Here is an 18,924-nt window from a genome sequence, read left to right as displayed (position 1 = left end):
CAGTAACTGCAATAATAGTCCCCAGCATTCCTTTGTTAGTGACTTCAGTGAAAAATTCCACCTTGATTCCCCATCCTTGGCAGTGTTCTCCCCAGCCCCTTTTAGCCGGGCGCACCACCCAGCACTTTTCAGCAATCTGCCGGGTGTTTGTGGGTGGTTACTGATGTGTTGGGTCACAATACAGGGGCTGCTACCTGCCTACAATTTCTTCCCACCCAGATTAAAAAAAGTTTTCGGGTTGAGCACTGCTTGGTGTCATTAACCACAACATTAACTCCTTGCATGGGTGTCGGTGATGTCAATAATAACCCCAACAATGGTTTTAGAGACCACATTGGTAACTTTGTGTTCAGTGGCAGTGTTTTCAACTCATCCCACAAGCACACATTGGTGTTCAGGTCAGTACAGTGTACAGGCTTCTGTCCGCTCTCTCCTCTATCTGTCCGGGACTTCACTTGACATGGCTGTTTACATTTAGGTGCCAGGCGCTAGGGCATAGAATCCATTTGGGCCTGGCACCCTGCTTCTGTTCTACACAGACCCAGCCCAGGACCTGCAGCATGATGGGCACCAGGACTGTAGAGGATGTAAAGTACCACACTTGAACATTGCTGCCAGTTATCTGGCACTGTAGGGGTTCATTAAACCTGTAGTTTTGGTTGTTGACTTCCTGCAGCAGTATTTTTATAATAGGTAATATATTGTAGTAGCTAAACCATTATTTGCCTCCTTTCCAAACAGTCATTAAGCACTGGAGTGTATGTGAGGTGCTATGATATGTTTGACTTCATTTTTTGAACCACATTGATTTCAGTGTAAGCTTTACATTTATTTTTCTAAATTACTGGTAGCAATTTTTATATTCTTCTCAATATGCTTGTGTATAATTCCTGAACTTTAGAAATCCAAGCAATTAAAAAATGAGCGTATACTAAAAGTAAACCAGTTATCTGCCTTTACCTACCCCTACCTAAATAAACCCCCCATTTTACAATTATGGAAACAAATATCAGTCCTACAACTCTTGTTTCATGCAAAACAAAAGTAAACATTAAATTGGACAGTATACAATAGCCAGCTTGATAAAGTTGAACTCAACACAAGCATCTAAAGCACTTGAAATAAATAAATGTGAACTGTTTTACTTGCCAAAGCATCTGTAACCCTATCCAGCCAGACTTGTAAATCACACTTCTCTGCTACAGTGCTCAGGCCAGCAGGGGATATCACCATGTCCCTATTTCTGGTTCATTGTTACATCTTTCCTATTATAACTGTTCTGCCCTTTAGGCATTGGATCAGTTGTTGATCAGGATTATTGTTTTGATGTGGGATCAGTTCCCAGTGGGCAGGTAAGAAGTATACGAGGCTATACCGCTAAATAGCAGATAGAGTAGTCTACCTTCCTATTTGTACACAGTACAGGATAGAGTTCTTTACTTTCTTGATTAAAAATGCTGTTCTAACAAAAAATGGCCATGCCTTTTAATGCCTAAATGCCTTTAATGCAGAACCTAAACTTGCACTTACCAGTATATAATTGTTTACACACAAAGCAAGTATAAAAAAGTTGCTGCAATAGCGAGTCTCTGTTGACAAGACCATATGACACCTTTAGAGGTCTCATTTCCTTTCCTTAATAGGTCAGAACTGTTTGGATACTCATTGGGGTCCTACACAGAATTAGGTATAGTGCATTAATATGTAATATTTTCTTACATTCACAGGGGTCCTATACAGTACAATGGAGGTAACCTATCACCTTGAACTTTTTCCCGAACACAAAGTATCATTACTGTTATTTAAAGATGTTAAAAATGCATCTGAACTACGAAAAAAAGCAATGGATGGAACTATTGAGGGAGCTTTACTAAATCCTGCAATGGTAAGAGTTTATAAAATCTTGCTTTATTTAATCTATAAATTAAGATGTATACATTGTGTATTTAGATAGGACAAGCACCATTACTGCTGGTTGTTTTAAAATTTGCTACACCCTCTCACACATTTTTTAGATAAAACTACTAAGCCAACCACAAGTAGGAAATTACATTGCAGGGGCCTTTCCATGCACCAACATTGTACAGAACACCTCAAGGTTTCCACATTGCATTAAACTCTATTACAGTTTTTATTAACATTTTATTACAATATGGTTTCTGTATCAATTATGTGTTGTATTAATTTTATTAAAAGTGGAGTTCTCTCTTAAATCTTAAATGTCATTTATTTTCATGTAGGCATAATTATAATACAGCTTTCAGCCCAAATAAAAACTCTTTAAATGAAAACACATACATGCAATGCTTTATCAGTAAAAAGTATGCATACGGAATTTATTTCTATTCAATTAAAACACAATGGGCTCTATTTGTAAAACAGGGAATCTGACATTCCCTCAAATGTTCCGATATGGGAATGAACTACAGCCATTGGAACACATGGACTTGGAAGATTCCCACTAGGAATGTCATTTTCATAAATAGAGTAAAATATAGGTGCTGTAAAAAATATGTTGGTTCATTCGATGATTTGATTCCAATAACTTTTTATTTTTTTAGCACCGGTGGCTATATTAGTCTTGTAATACATTTAAAAAAAGATAATTGTAATCTACAAAACCAGCTATTACTAGCACACATATTCAAAACGTAGATGTATTTTAACAAATTGGTATTTGGTATCTCCTAATCAGTAGTTCACAGCATTATCAAATTATTATGATTTTGAACATTAACACCCATTGCTGATATCATTAACATATATCTTTGAAACATTAAAGAGCCTTTATTTATTAGATTTTATTTTTGGTCTCACTTTGCAGATTGTAGATCCACTTCAGGTTCTTACTGCAGCAAACAAAGCTGTCCATTTACAGCTGTTGGGAAAAATGAAAACAAGAAGTCTTAACTCAGAAATTATATTTAATTTATCACCCACAAACAATGTAAGTATGGCCCTAATCCAAATACCCACTTTATAATGTATAATAAATGAAGGTTGTTCTGTATTACACAAATCCAAAAATTCCACAAGCTTTACAAAAATGTTTGTCTCTACAAATGAAGGAATGTGACTAGTAAGGTCCTACTTACTTGGTGTTAAATCCTTATCAATATAGCTATGTATGCCTGATTGCAGTGGTGACAATTGTGACAGCTTGATGTTTTTGAATATTGAGATATTTGCTTTAAATTAGAATGTCCCCTAATGTAAGACTTACAATGGAACATAAGCTGCTTGTAGCAGCTGTATTTAACTTGATTGTGAGCTTATGGTCGCCAAAAACCTTAACAAAATGTGTAAAGAATACAAATCTCTGTTGATCACATCCACTAGGCTGTAGCAGGTGTCCTTCCCTGTGTTCTATCTTATGTCCAACAAGACACTCCCCTGCGGACCCCTTTTCTTCATCAATCTGCTTACCTACCTGTCTGGTGGTCTCCTCTTCTCGTCTTTCTGAAACCAGTGCCCCTTCCTCTGACACCACTACTTAAGCTGCTCCTCTCCTGTCCACAGTAATCCACCTCCCCAGGGACCACTAGTATTACTCCTCGTCCAATACTACCCAGTTACCTTTCCTGACATAATTGCTGATTGGTAGGAATAAGATTTTTAAACATATAGAATCTTAAATTCTACTGGTTCTTTGATTTCAGAAAATATATGGCTTAGTGAAAGTTTAAAAAAAAGAAAATATTGAATGGTACTGAGTCCATTTACACCATTTCCCTTTAGTACCAACCCAACGAACTGTCCTTGCATACCTGCAGTACAGCTCACTGTAACTTATGTACTGTTTTTTAGTGAGGTGCTGCCTGACCCGGTGCAATTTATTGGAAAAGGGTGTCCTAATGCAATATAACCCAAATGTGTTTAGTTCACCAATATGGACCTACAGTGATTTGAATGAAGGGTCTGAGACATGTACAGCTTTGTGGTTACTGACAATCTGAGCCAAAATGCTGCAAAGTTTAATCATAAAAAAATGTAATTGTTTTTAAAAAATGCTTTGTGTCCCGCTTCCCACAGTGGGCCCAGGTTTCACATTCATTTTAAAACTGAGCTGAACTTGCTGGCAGTTTACAACTTTTAACCCAAGCAATGTTAGCAATGTTAATTATAAAAACACATGAAAAAAATCTGTCTTGGCTTTACATTTTAAAAAAGGAGGTCCCTTTTAGTTGCAGCATTCAATGCCCTAAAGGCAATTCTATGGGGATAACCAGCCACTCTTTTGCATAAAGTAAAAAGTATAGCAAGTCTAAAACAATATTAGGCGCAAAGGATTGCAACACAATTATTGCATTGGACTGTGACATTAGGCCTGATTAATGAAAGCTCTACAAGCCTGGAGAAGATACACTTTCATCAGTGAACATGGGAGATCCAGCAAACCTGGAATCAATCTGGTTCAGGACTGAAATAATTTGCTAACAAGGTTTGCTGGATCACACAGGTTCTTTCCTATGATAGTCTATCTTCTCCACTCTTAGAGAGCTTTATTAATTCAGGCCAAATATGATAAATTTGTTGCTTGTATCTGTAATTAGGAAATGCAGCAACTGCAGTTTGTTTATATATTTCCTCAGGTATGCCTGTAAGGTATAAAACTAAAATACTAAGGTAAAGGTAAAAGGTAAAAACTAATACTTTTTAATAGCGTTTTTAGTTGTGTGTGGAAATTCACAAAACTTTCACCCCTACTTTGTTTTGTACACGAATACAATTTGAAACTTTTTTATTACTGTGCACAAAAATAACTTTGGCTCCAAGAACGACTTTCTAATTGGAGAGGTTTTGGTGTGTGAATGAATGCCAATCTTTATCATTGCCTTAGGGCTGTGTTGGAATGTAGAGAAGAGTATACAAAATTTTAATTGACTTTTATATGAAGCCATTTCCCTTCTTCGCTTCTCTTTGCTTAGAGCAAGACAGGGTAGACTGGTATTATTTTAAGAACAGAAATTTGTTTTGTTTCTATTCTTAGTTGTTATTCAGCTGAATGTAACCATTTGTTAAACAGATAATGTCATGGTACTTTCCTCCTGTACAATATTTGTGCTGCTCTTTGTATAAACATTTTTGTAAAGGAACATTTAAAGTTGATCTTTATCCAATATAAAAAAAATACTACCTTCCCCACTTCATCCCCACTTTAAATAAGCTATAGTGTTAAAATATAACTAAAACTGTTTTCTGTGCTAAAAATGCAGTCATGTGTCATGTGATAGGACAATGCCCTTTCTTCTAGTCTGTCCTATGGGAGGTTCTTTCCTGCAGTGCTAACACCGCTTTTTGGTGACATGGATTCTGCTAATTGCCAGACAGTTTATAATAAGATTTGAAAATGTAAAATCCAATTTTCATTTTCAATGACTGCAGAAATAATAACTGGATTCTGACTTGTTGAATCAACCTTTTCCTGCAGATCAGTTTTCAAATTGTCCCTAATACTTTGACATTAAAGTAAACTTTTCAACTGTTGAAGTTGTTGCTGATCTCCCCCCTGGCTTGAGTACTTTGTTTCCTTACCCAAAATATGCATGTCAATCAGGAATGTCAGAGAAGTCATTTCTTGTTTTGTATTTTTGAACAATGTCTAAGGTGTCAAAGTACAGAAGCATGAGGGTCAGCATGACAGCCAGGAAACTAAAATATTTAGATGTCAGCAATTGGAGTTTCCTTATGTCTTTTTTTTATTATTATTAAAAAATAAATACTATGTGTATTGATGATAAACTCATTGGTCCTGATTTAATAAAGCTCTCCAAGGCTGGAGAGGATACACTTTCATCAGTGAAGCTGGAGAATCAAGCAAACCTGGAATGGATCTGGTCCAGGATTCAAAATATTTGCTTAGAAATTAATTTTTAAAAAATCCATTCCAGGTTTGCTGGATCACCCAGCTTCACTGATAAAAGTGTATCCTCTCCAGCCTTGGAGAGCTTTATTAAATCGGACTAATCATACTTAATTTTTGAACAGAACATAATATAATGGCTTGAGTTTTTCTTCCTTCATTCTGACTGCTTTCTGCTAAGTCGTCTGGCTCAATACTAGCTGAACAAAAAAAACTCAATTCACATATATACATCACAATTTTGTGTGTAACTGTTAGCTCAGAGTTCAGCCATTAAACATTTATATGTTCCTGATAACCTTGAAAGCATACATGTTTACAAAAATATGCAGTGCCTTCGTCTCAAATACTTTATTTAAAAGGTACTATTGGACACACAAATAGTCTTCTTTCCTCTGCACGAGGAAATGAATGTGTATAAACATGATATGTCTAAAAAAAGAAGGCATATTAATGTCTTTTCCATTTAGATTTCGGAAGCTTTTAAAAAGTTTGGCCTGTCAGACAGTGATTCTGGAGTTCTTGTTGTTTTGACTGACGATGGGACTAAATCCTTGAAATCTCAAGAAATAATCTCTCATGTGGAAGGCCAGCAAGTGCCTCTAGCAGAGCTGTCACAAGTTACAGACCTCACCAAAGTGAGAAAGGTACTTTGAGCCATTAGATCAATACTTTTGTTTTGAATGTATTGTTTGATGCTTGCTGAAATGCTATGACTAAGATAAAACCTAATCTTCACACTGATAATTGCTGATGTGTATCCTGTTTGTTATCTGAATTTAAAAGGAAAATTCTCAGGATGCTTGTCACAAAGCTCTTAGTAGGAAATACATCTAAGTCTGTTTGACTTCAAAGCTGACCATACATATCGAATAATCTAGTTTATAACGGGACAGTGTTAGGCTAGGTACACAACTGCAATGGTTCTCATCCGATAACTGTCTAAGGGCTGATATCAGACGAGAATCCTGTGTGTATATAGTGCTTGTCGTCCATTGTCCGAACGACCATCCTGGCGGGTCTATGGACAAGGAACGATTGTAATGGAAGTGAACAAAAAAGGAGTGCAGAGCATTCTTTTTCCAAAGAGCCGAAGGGCACTGTATGTACAGCACTCATTCATGCATCGTGCAGTCGTTTGTCGTTGGAAAGGATCGTAAAAAGTTCCTTTCCAGCAGCAATTATTGCACGTGTGTACATAGCCTTACTTTGGGATGCTTATCTGTTTCCCCTACTAGATACACTGTTTAGATTGTATTCTAAACCATCTACCAATTGTGCACCTTACTTAAGCATGCCTGAAAAAATCCACACCTGACATTTATTGAATCAACAAAGGTTCCCCTTCCCACATGTCCCAACATAGAAAAAGTATTACTGTCCAGTCATGTGATATGACCCCCTCCCTGATGGGAAGCACTGTGATTCCTATATACAGGTATTGCTGTATTAGAGCTAGAAATAATTACCTTGTTAAGTGATTACCTCCTACCCTGTTTCCCCTATGATAAGGCACTGTCTTATATTTTTTGAAATGCCAAAATATGCCCTAGGTCTTATTTTCAGGGGGATGTCTTATTTTTCTATGAAGAAGACTACAGTACACATTTATTGTTGAAAATCACTCATGATCACTCATGTGCCATTCATTGTCCCCTTCTGATCACTCTTTGCCATTCATTGTCCCCTTCTGATCACTACCGTATGTGCCATTCATTGTCCCCTTCTGATCACTACCGTATGTGCCATCCATTGTCCCCTTCTGATCACTCTGTGCCATTCATTGTCCCCTTCTGATCACTCATGTGCCATTCATTGTCCCCTTCTGATCACTCTGTGCCATTCATTGTCCCCTTCTGATCACTCTGTGCCATTCATTGTCCCCTTCTGTTCACTGACTCACTTTTTTACCGCACGGCCGGGTAACAGACTCCGTTAGGGCAGGGATTATTATTAAACATCAGCAGCTTGCTTGTCCTTCCTGGCGCGGAGTCGCGGGCACGTGCGCGGCCTTTGAAGTTACTTTCTGTTTCGCTCTGCACTGCAGCCAGGACCGAGGAGTCACACAGAGGCACACAGTTACCCACCGTACCACCCGAATGGGAGAATTTTTCAGGCGCAGGTATAGGGAGTGTACTATTTGTGGGGGGTGCTTTATTTTATTGTTTTGGGCAAAATCGGGGGGTGCCTTATTTGATGGGGATGGCTTATCATCGGGGAAACACGGTATATGGGTACCTATAACAGATACTACCGGTATAACCTTTACCAGGAAGTATGTATTGTAAGTTATTGACCCAAACTAGTATGCAGATCAGGAGTTCTGACATCACTTACTATATGCTCGTTCTAAGTCAGTGACTCAAAAAGTATTGATGGAAGACAAAATAGATTGGTTCCCTAGCATAAATACCAACCTTTTTACTTCACTCATTGTAAAGTTTCCTACATAAGTGGCATTATCCAGTATGTAATCCAGTGTCATTCAGCGGCTTGTTCACTGTTATATTTGTTTGCAAATCATTAAAATTTGTAAAACACTATTTTTTTGCAGATGTATAAAATGACCTCAGAAGAAGATAAAATTGGTTCTGTACTGGATGCTGTAATCTGCAGAATGGCAGTGAAAGATGTATTGTAAGGAACATAATATTGGAACGACTCTAGACAATGATGATCACCTATAGTTTAAAAATTGGTATTGTGCTTTGTACAGTTACTTTTATTTTCTATCTTTCTTTTGTAAATAAAAAAAAATACTTTTATGTTGTGTTTTCATATTTTGTTTGTTCATACAATTCAATGTAAGCATTGTATAAAATCAGGGCTAAAGCAGCTTCAATTTATTGGAAATCTTGACATCACCTATATATATATATATATATATATATATATATATATATATATATATATATATATATATATAATAGGAGAATTTAACTCTATCCCCCTCAAGAACCAATGTGAAGATTATAATTTATACCAACATCTAAAAGGTTTGCTAATAACCCTGATCTAAACTTCCTTCTAACCAACCAATTACCTTGTATTAGACAAAAGAAGAACTCCAACCTCCAAACAGCAATTTCTGCCTTCCAAGTCTCATAAGTAAGCAGTGTACAATTTCTGCATCAGAAAACTGTTTTCTTGTTCTAAAATTCTAATATAAAATATAAATAGAACTCGAAAAATGCCTACTTCATAATAAAGGTTCTAAGATTGGCTAATTCACACTGGCACTGGTGAGGTTGCAGTGCCTTTACTGCATCCTCACACCAGGAAATGCTGCCACTTATGGAGATGCTACATGTGGAGTCTCCCTGCAGCAGCCCCCATTGGCAATGAATATGGCCTGCATTGGGCGGCACTATTACTGCTGCCAGCTGTCACATGTGCAAACACTGGTTCTTTATGAACCAGTGCTGCCTGGCAAGTGCCTAAGTGACTGGCGAGTTGCCAGCTGCCAGAAATTCTGCATGGAAGGGGAATGTTTACACATTGATGTACAATATATGTATATTATATATAACTTATATTTAGATAGATAGATATACCTAAAGTGGAACTAAATTTAAAAATAACTTTAACTTCCACTTTACTTCCACAGACACCATAATCCCTTCAGCACAGGCACAATATCAGGTGATGTAGCCTACTGAAAATGGGGAAAAAAAGAGCGTTGATCTCTTTTAGCATGCGCTAGATCAGCACATTTTCTCCCATTGCAGGAAAAAGCCCGAAATCGAAGTAAAAGGGGCTTCCCCCCTTTAAAAAAAACTAAAATTAACTAAAAACATAATTTCTACCTTTTATAAAATAGTTATGTACCCTTTTATATAAAATAAAAATTTTGGTAATGGGTCCGCTTTAATACACACATGACATATTCTCATCACAGATTGCTTTGGTTCCATGAATTACAAAGTGTTTTTCTTTATGTAGCCCATATTTTATGGTTCGATATGATCTTTTTTTAGTCACTAATTTGACAAAGACTGGAGAACCTCAGAAGCTGCTGTCATTTCCATGTTGCTACTCATGCCAAACAACAACAAAAGGACTTACACTTTCAGCACTGGCACAGTGTCATGTGGCCTTTCAGCAAACACGATGTACCATCAGTGTAAACAAAGGTAATCTTTTTATGTCAAGCTAGGATAGTTTTGTTTATGCATTCATAGTTAATATCTCACTGTGGATAAACAGGTGTCACCATGATTCACATCTGGGCACTCGGCACAGCCAGCCTGAGTGCTATACTTCACAGCTGGAATACATCCAGTACTACTCATTTAGACAAAGCAAGATATTGTCCAGTACATGACTGAGAGTCAAACTGTTCTACCAAAGAAGATCTGTATTCAGCAGCTGTACTAACCAATGTAAAGACCTATTTAAGTGCAAGGCATTCTTTAAACATAATGTTCTGTAAAAAATATATAACAAGAAATTGAGCCACTATAAATTTATTTAGATTATACTACTTAACAAGTCTCAGTCTGAATTCATTGTATCTATGTTTTAGTATAGCAGCAAACATTAAAAACCTCTTAGCATAGAAAACTACTGAAGTGGGGGTGGCATGGATGACTCAGTGGCTGGCATTCTGACTTCTTCCTTTGGGCATTATGGTTTCTCTCACACCTCCAAAAAATGCACAATATAGGCTTATAAGTATAATAAAAAAAGAAGCTTTTATCATCAGTCCTCTTCTTAAAAAGGACAGAATACAATAATGAATATTTTGAAGTTCATAATGAAATTATGAAGTTGATGTACACTCTTGCATAGAGCATTTACCTTTAAATACATTTTTACTATAAGCCTGTTAAACAGGTTTCTTGAACTTGCATTACATATTAATAGATGTGTTTTCTGGTGTGAACAAGCCCTAACAATAAAGATCTTGTTGATTAATGTCAAAACCATGGGCACCTATTTAATTACAGTTGCCTAAATTTACTGAAAACAAATCAAGCCTAAACTTTTTTTTACTTAATTTACCTAGTTTATCTTGTTACAGTGGCATCTGTGAAAGTGACATGTATTTTAGTTATATATTAGTCCGCAAGAAAACATTTAGTACTTGTAGATGCAGCTTGGTGTCAGGAAAGATGGGCAGTTGTAAAGATCTAAACAACTTTAACAAGGGCCAAATTGTACTGGGTCAGAGTCAAAAAATCTTCAAGACAGTGGGTATTTTTTTTAGCTGGCCCCAGTATAGCCCCTGGTTAGTAGTACCCACCTAAAGTGGTTCATTGAAGGAAAACCAGTGAACCCGTGACAAATCTATGTGTGATCAAGGTCAACTGATTCGCCAGGGCATGTGTTGGAGGGGTAGAAGGCTAGCCTGCCTGGTCTGATCCCACAAAACAGTTTCTGTAGCCCAGATCACTGAAGAAATCTGCTGGCCATTAGAAAATGACATTAGACCACACAGTGCATTGCGGCCTTGCTGTAAAAATACAGCAGTGGAGCTGCTAAGTGTGAGAAGAGTAAAACAAGAGGGCCCATGCAGGCCCCAGCCCAGTACCATAGGCACCTATATAGAACATGTGGGCATGAGAAATAAAATATGCCACACTGGAAGGTGGCCTGGTCTGAATAATCACATTTTCTGCTGGATCAAGCAGATGGCTGGGTGCATCGTTTACCATGGAAAAAGATGCAGTTTGATACACTTTGAAAAGAAGGCAGGCTCGCATGGGCAGCATGACCCAAAGGATCTGCTAAGACTTGGTGCCAGATACCGCAGGAAACCTTCAGGGGTTTGTGGAGTCTATGCTTCAGCATTGTTTTAGCAGCACAAGTTGGACCTGTGCAATTTATTATATAAATGTATTTCATGTTTGTTCACAAGCAGTTTTACACAAATCTACAGATAGCGGTTATATATTTTAGTCGCTTAGTTTGCTAATCCCTACAGGTAATAAAAGCTGAAACTGCTTGATATATTGATCAATATTTCCCAGTCTGTCTCCTCTAAATAGAGCGGAGAGTGCATTTTTTATTAAGCACTTTGAGTTAATAAATGTACGTGGGAAAAAAAACACAAGAGACAAACGTGTATTCTTACAAAGTTTATAATATAAATGCACATTGTAAATGTAGTTTACACCAAGCAGCTCGATTTTGCATCCATATTTAAAGAATAAAAAAAGAATATACATACCGTAATTACGTAATTGACCTCATGTATAAAAATTAAACATAGAGGCTGTGGCACACATAGAGGCCCCATACATTAAATGAATGCCCTGTGATCATCTTACAAGTGTTAAAACTACATTGGGAGCGAAAAGTATAGTGAATAAGATTAATTTGCTTTTTTTCCTAATTGCCATTTGTTTTTTTATCATAAACTCTAACTGGTATATCCAGATAAATCTGTAATAAATCTAAAATAGATGTATTTAGAATATTGTTCTACTGGGGTATAACCTTTATCAGAAGGTCTCAGATCTGCAAATAAAAAATAATAATTTCAGAGGTGAGGTTTAAACTTCTAGGCAAAAACATGTTGATTTGTTAGACAAAGCATGTTAGAGCTCTGCTTTTGTGTCAGTGAGACTAACCATTCCTTGCTGGAGTGTTCATGGCTCATCACCATGGAAAATACCAGGTATGTTTAGTTTTGCTGACAAAACAGAGCATGGAATATCTCATGAAATATATTGGCACAGTCAAGTGTTTGACACAAATTCAGTTGGAATAGCTTTCATCATCAGGTACGCTTCATTCACATCCTTTTTTGAACAAATTCACAAATTTGATTGCTGAACCTTTCACATAAACAGTAGGCAATACGAATAAAAACATTGTGCGTAGAAACTGACCCAAGTATTGAGTGATTACGTTAGCATTAGCTCACGCCTGAACGTTGCATGTGTAATGACACAAACACATTATTTATGTTCCTGCATTCCTACCTTGAGGAGGACTGTTCCTTTTACAGTATAGCTAGTTGTATGAATAAAACATATTAAAAAAAAAGCATGGGCAACCTGGGTTTAAGCAACTCTAAAGAGAATGGAACTCCAAGAATGGCATTCCAAGCAGCAGTTGGGCATAGACAACTGGCTATTAGTTCCTTAACAAAAAAAATGAATGTTGGCAAATATTGGAGTTTATTTCATTTATAATTACCATTTTAGCCCATTCATCTATCTACCAAGCTTTTAAACTTCAGAGGCTCTGACAATTTAAGAATAAAATCCTTCTATTTTTATATTAAATATATATATGGGTACCACCAAGGTGCACATAGTTGATGCACAAGAAAAACACTATGTTTGGCCGCAAGCTCAACCACAGTCCCTTCTGCTTTTATTTAAGTGAATGGGAGCCGTTGGGAACCATGCTACACATGGCTGTGACATCATTTGTGGCTACGTTTCTGTCTGTGTGCAAATGTTTTTCCCTTCAGTAAATAGTAAATGGCAGCACGGTGGCTCAGAGGTTAGCACTTTGGTCTTTGCAGCACTAGGTCTCAGATACGAATCTCAGCCAGGACTCTATTTCTATAGAGTTTGCAGGATCTCCTCGTGTTTGCGTGGGTTTCCTCCCGGTACTCTGGTTTTCTCCAAATTCCAAAAACATGCACTTAGGGTAATTGGCGTCTCCTCAAAATTGACCTTGGACTGTATTAATGACATATTACTATGATAGCGACATTAGATTGTGAACTCCTTCGAGGGACAGCTAGTGACATGACTATGGACTTTGCAAAAGGGCTGCGTAATATGTTGGCGCTCTATAAATACTGTGTAATAATCTTCAGTGTTTAACCCAGAATTTTCTTTATGCCGGGTGGTAAGAAATTGTAGGTGGGTGGCAGCCCTTGTATTGTGACCCAACTATTCAGTAACCACCCAAAAACAGCCGGGTGGTTACTGAAAAGTGCCGGGTGGAGCGCCCTGGTAAATGGGGCTGTGGAGAACACTGATATTAATAATAATAAAAGGGCAACCACACAATGTTTTTACCCCACAATTGTGTATAGACCCTAAATTTTCAATCTGTAAGAGTTTGATAATATAACAAGCACAGGGAAGGCCATCCCAAGCCAAGAGGCTGTCTTGTATTTAGTCCATCTTTTTTTTTACACTAGCCATAAATAAAATGGTAGAACACAATTAGATAGTAAATACTGTCAATAGCAATGAACTATCAATGGCAATAAAGATTGTTTATGAACTATATCATCAATATTCAAAGAGATATTTTAGAGCTATAGTCTTATCCTTACACACGCAGTAGGGCCTCAGTTTTAGCTTAAGCGCAAGTTACTGTACTGAAAATACATGTATAGCAAAGATATTACTGCTGGATAGATTTCATTCAAATCCAGCATGAGAATTGCAGTGAAGTAGCCTCAGGTTCTAGACAGCTACACAAACATCTTTTTTCCAGGTCAAACAAAGTTAGCCTACTACAGGTGTGCCACATTAGTTCTCACATGATGTTAGCCAAATGTGTTTGCACACCACAATGCATCTCATTGCCTTTCGTCTTTAAATTCCGCTAGTGAGAATTAACTCATGTAGGAAGAAAAATAGAAGACTATACTACCCAGCATCCCTGCATTACAATGGTAACCATGTGTCTACGAAGAGGTAGGATTTGCAGTGCTAGAAGTAGGTAGTGATCAACTGTCAGACCACAAATGGAGACTAAAAGGCAGAAGAGGTCAGACAGTTGCACAGCTATAGAAAAGCACAATAGGTTTTTTTAAACTTCACTATCAAAAGGTAATACTTACAATTCATACTAATCAACATTGCTTTGAGATTATGTCTCAATTAATGTTGTGTTTGGTTTGGCTGTACAACTGCCTTGCAGAAAAGCCTCTTGCACACACATTCACAAACACACACTAACACGATTCACTATAGAAAGTGCCTGCCCCCATCACAAACTACCCCAAAGAAGCATGTAAGGATGGGGCCCATACCATGTGAATCTGGATGCCCCACTGATCTCTTCTCTTTCTGACAGTTACAGAAGAGGAGAAATTATGACCTCACATCCTTTTCAAAAATTAGTTCTTATAACTGGAATAAGTTCTATGGAAGTTTTGTGCTTGTTTTTTTACTATACATGGGAAAGAGAAGTACCACACTGTTATAGTCAGCATGGACCTGTAAATGCATGTGGCATAGCCTGGGAATAATTTTTTCAAACCATGCATTGCAAAAGGTTCAACAATACAAGCTACGCAATAGAATATTTTAAGCAATTACAAAAACATATCTTGTACTTGTGTCTGATAGATCATGGAGCGACTTGTGGGAGATTGATCGGGAGCAATTAGATCGTGTTGGTGAGAAATCAGTGGTCAACTTAAACGTGTAGATTTAAGTTGATCAAGGGGCAACCTGGATTCCTGGATGAGAGATCTGGGGAAAATTTGTACCTGTAGCTCAGGGATTAGGAGGCTACCTTCACTACATCATTGAAAATCTCAGGCTCACTCCTCTTGAAAAGTATTTAGGTATGTTAGGCTATTGTTCCCTGCCATCTTGTCTCAGACATCACCAGCCCCAGCACCAAGGGGCTTCTGCAAACATGAGGTTGTACTAGGAGAGAAACCAAATATATTGCAGAAGGTTGGCATGAGCAGTGTGGAGTCTGAACACTCCCAAAACAATGAAGAATGAAAACACAGCACAGAGACACATGGGGTTTAGCAAATGCACTACTGCCGACCCATCCTCCCCAAGCTGTAAAGAGGGGTATGGACCATACATATATGAAGTTTAGTCCATGGTGATCTTAGCTGTATGACCTACTTGTGCCTCCCTCTTCCAATGAGGTCAACTGAATTTTAGCTGATGGAAACTATTCAAAATTGGGGTGGTGCATCACCAAACAGGTCATGCAGATGAGACCTTGGCAATGTTGCATTACAACGAAGAATGTTCTATCTTTATCTTTTCAACTGTCTGTATGCTAATTATTTAAGCAAATATTTAATGAGCCTATTCAAAAACAAATGAAAAGCTCTCTATTATGCACATAACAGGTCTTTCCAAATTTGTAAACTTTTCTCATGTACTACAGGTCATTTAAGGGCTAATGAACCACCATACTTAAAAAAATAAATAAATACATAAATAAAAAGTCACAGGTTTAGCACAAGAATCTTTAATTTAGCCATGTGTATAATGGGGCCAATAAATATGCAGTATGTGATAGAGCATCCAATAACATTTACACAAGTGAAATTCCTGATACCTGTCCAGAAAGAATGTGAATATAATCAAATATACTTTTTTCTTCCTTAGTTTTAGATATCCACCTAAAGAAATGATTATAACAGCTTAGAGTAAAGGAAAATGTCCATGTTTCAAAAACAAAAAAAATCTAGTAAAGTGAACTCCCAGGAAGCACTTGCCTGGAGATCTATGATGAATTATGTTTTTAAGGAAATGTAGCATTTCAGTTAAACAGCTTTTTCGTGCAGACAAATATAGCCAGACCATCAAATTTTGTTCCAAAATATCTTGTGAGAACATTGAGCAGACAGATACTAAAAGTCATTCCATTTATTGAACAAGCATATTATAAAATGAAAGTCATAAAAACAAAAAGCATGGGTTAAACAGGATATATTCACAATCCGATTTATAGTTAGAATTTTTTACAAGGGCATTTCATTATATTCATAATAACTTAATCCAATATTCCCACACTTTTCATCACATAAAAAGCAGTGCAAAATGAGTTTCTGTAAGGTGATAAAAAAATTACTGTAAACATTCACTGGTTACTAAGATGTGACATAAAAAAATATTCATTTATTCAAGTCTTCCTTCATGTTGACATTGTCCATCATTATTAGTATCCTTCAAATACAACTCTGAAGGTTGATAGATGGATTTTTCTTCATAAGTACCACCATGTACAATGCAGTTTTCAGGGCTTTACACGGTGCCATGGATCCGTTACATACAGAAATCCTTTTTTGCCCATAACCCCAATAGTGCAATTACAATAATCATGGTGATCAGCAGGTAAGTGGCTAGTTCATCAATACACCATTGTTCAGTGCAGATGCAGGACTGATTTTGCCAGCTGTCTACATAAATTACAGGAAGCCTTTGTCTGTGAGACCGGAGGGTTTGTATTCTGGGAAAGAGAAAAACAAAATTATTGTACAAATAAAAGGGAAATTAATGTGCATTGACATTTTGTTATGTAACATTTTTTGGCAAGGTTACTCAAAAAAAAATAATCTACCAAGAAATTTAGGACTTTAATGTATATAATTCATCTAATGATGCACATATTCCTTGTTAAAATTCAAATTTATTATGTCAGATAGAAATACACTTATAATAAAGCCATATGCTTGGTGGCAGTGGTTGTTTCCAGGTTTTTATCTCCCTGTTGCCCCATGGTGAGGTGTTTCCAGAATCCATGTGTATACCTTGGATAACAGACATCAGAGTGCCGTACCCTTACTGTTGAACATGGCAATTTTGGTATATAATGGACACTTTTTTCATTTTAGTATTATATATCCTGAAAAAGCAGGTTTTACCATGAAACACATCAAGCATTTAATACCTGCAATCATGCCACTAAAAATAAAAATGTCAGTGAACTCTTTTGTGGACTTATACATGAGGATTCCTATTTCATGATGACATAGAGGGGGTTTTAAAAGAAGGGGAAACAAAAAAAATCTGTATCTAGATGGCATTTAATTTAACTTACCATTATTAAAACATTAGAACATCAAATACATGATCCTTAATAAATGTTTTATATTCATGGATGTCCCAAATAATATCTTTTGGTTAAGTATAAATACTGCATCAATATTAGCTATAGTCAGACTTTTTTGTGGTTGCCTTGTGAATAGTAGAAGCGCAGTGTCATAGACTGACTCACAAACATGGTAAATGACCAATTGAAAAAAAAAAAAAAAGCGGTATCAACGGGTGGAAACTTGCCGTCGTTGCACATTTTCTGATGAGATTTATATTTAAAACCAAGATATCAAAATAATTAATTTTTTATATACCATTTTATTGGTTTTGTTTATATTGTTTTTGGTGATGTTGTTACTGGCTTATTCAAGTATGATAAACTTCTACTTGTTCCCACGTGCAACCATCAAAACAAAAACATTTTCTGTCCACGTGTATATTTTTTTGTCAGCTGTAGAAAGCTTTAGCCTAAATCCACAACTTCAAGCAGCAATTAAAGGTTTTATAAACAAGGATTTTTAAAATACAAATTATGGAAGGGATTCTCACCATTTCTACACATTAACTGTCATCAATTACAGTTTGCCACAAAGGTGGAATTACACCTGAACACTTTTGGCTTGTTAATAATGTTGTTCCTTACAGTTTCATAAAACAATAATTTTTTCCTATATTAAACAAAGATTTCATTATCATTAAGGACAGAACAATGATATCACAAGCACCCATAGGTGCTCCAAAAATGTAAGCATTTCAAACAATTTGTTGCCCTCTTAGATTGTAAACTCTTCAAATAGTTCATGCAAATCTTAAAAACATTTTGTATGCTTTTTATGTGTAGAATGATCACCTATCAAAAAAAATTATCTTCATCCCAAAAAAAATAGATTCCAATGTTTCTTACCGTTTTGTAGTATTCATGTTTGATGTATCCACAGGGTTTTATTTACTTCCTAACGATGCAGCTTCAATGTGCCCTTGTGTTCTGACCCATTCACATGCATATATCCCTGTGTTGTTGTAACATGCAGCTTGCTGATGTTATCCTGAGGGAAGTCTTCTCTGTATTACACTCACAGACTTTAAGCACCTCAGGTTCAGCAATTTGTATGGACACAGCCCCCCTGACCTAGCAGAAACTCCTCCTGCCAAATCCTTGCAGCTGTTAACAAATGTTTCCTTATTGAGCTAAAGAATGATCTCAAGTTTAACAGTTCTGCCACTTTTCTACTGGTGACAATTTATCTTGGAAATGACATCATATTGATTTCCAAACCATTTTTAGATCATCATAAAACTATCAGTGAAATATGCCAGTCTTTTAAAGGGGAACTAAACCCAAAA

At 36.7% G+C, this 18,924-nt stretch overlaps 1 protein-coding gene across 1 annotated transcript in view; it reads left to right on the top strand.

Moving 5' to 3' along the window:
- The window catches only part of TPRKB (TP53RK binding protein), a 10,064-nt gene extending 1,436 nt beyond the window's left edge, over positions 1-8,628 (top strand). The window contains exons 2-5 of the mRNA XM_072401630.1: positions 1,728-1,885; positions 2,825-2,947; positions 6,334-6,510; positions 8,418-8,628. Of these exons, the coding sequence (XP_072257731.1) occupies positions 1,745-1,885; positions 2,825-2,947; positions 6,334-6,510; positions 8,418-8,504 (528 nt within the window). The 5' untranslated portion in view covers positions 1,728-1,744 and the 3' untranslated portion in view covers positions 8,505-8,628. The remainder of the gene's footprint in view (positions 1-1,727; positions 1,886-2,824; positions 2,948-6,333; positions 6,511-8,417) is intronic.
- Positions 8,629-18,924: the final 10,296 nt, after the last annotated feature.

This window comes from Pyxicephalus adspersus, chromosome 2, assembly GCF_032062135.1.
Source record: "Pyxicephalus adspersus chromosome 2, UCB_Pads_2.0, whole genome shotgun sequence".
NCBI classification, from domain to species: domain Eukaryota; kingdom Metazoa; phylum Chordata; class Amphibia; order Anura; family Pyxicephalidae; genus Pyxicephalus; species Pyxicephalus adspersus.
Note: the sequence above shows the minus strand (reverse complement) of the source record. Positions and strands in the feature narration are given on the sequence as shown.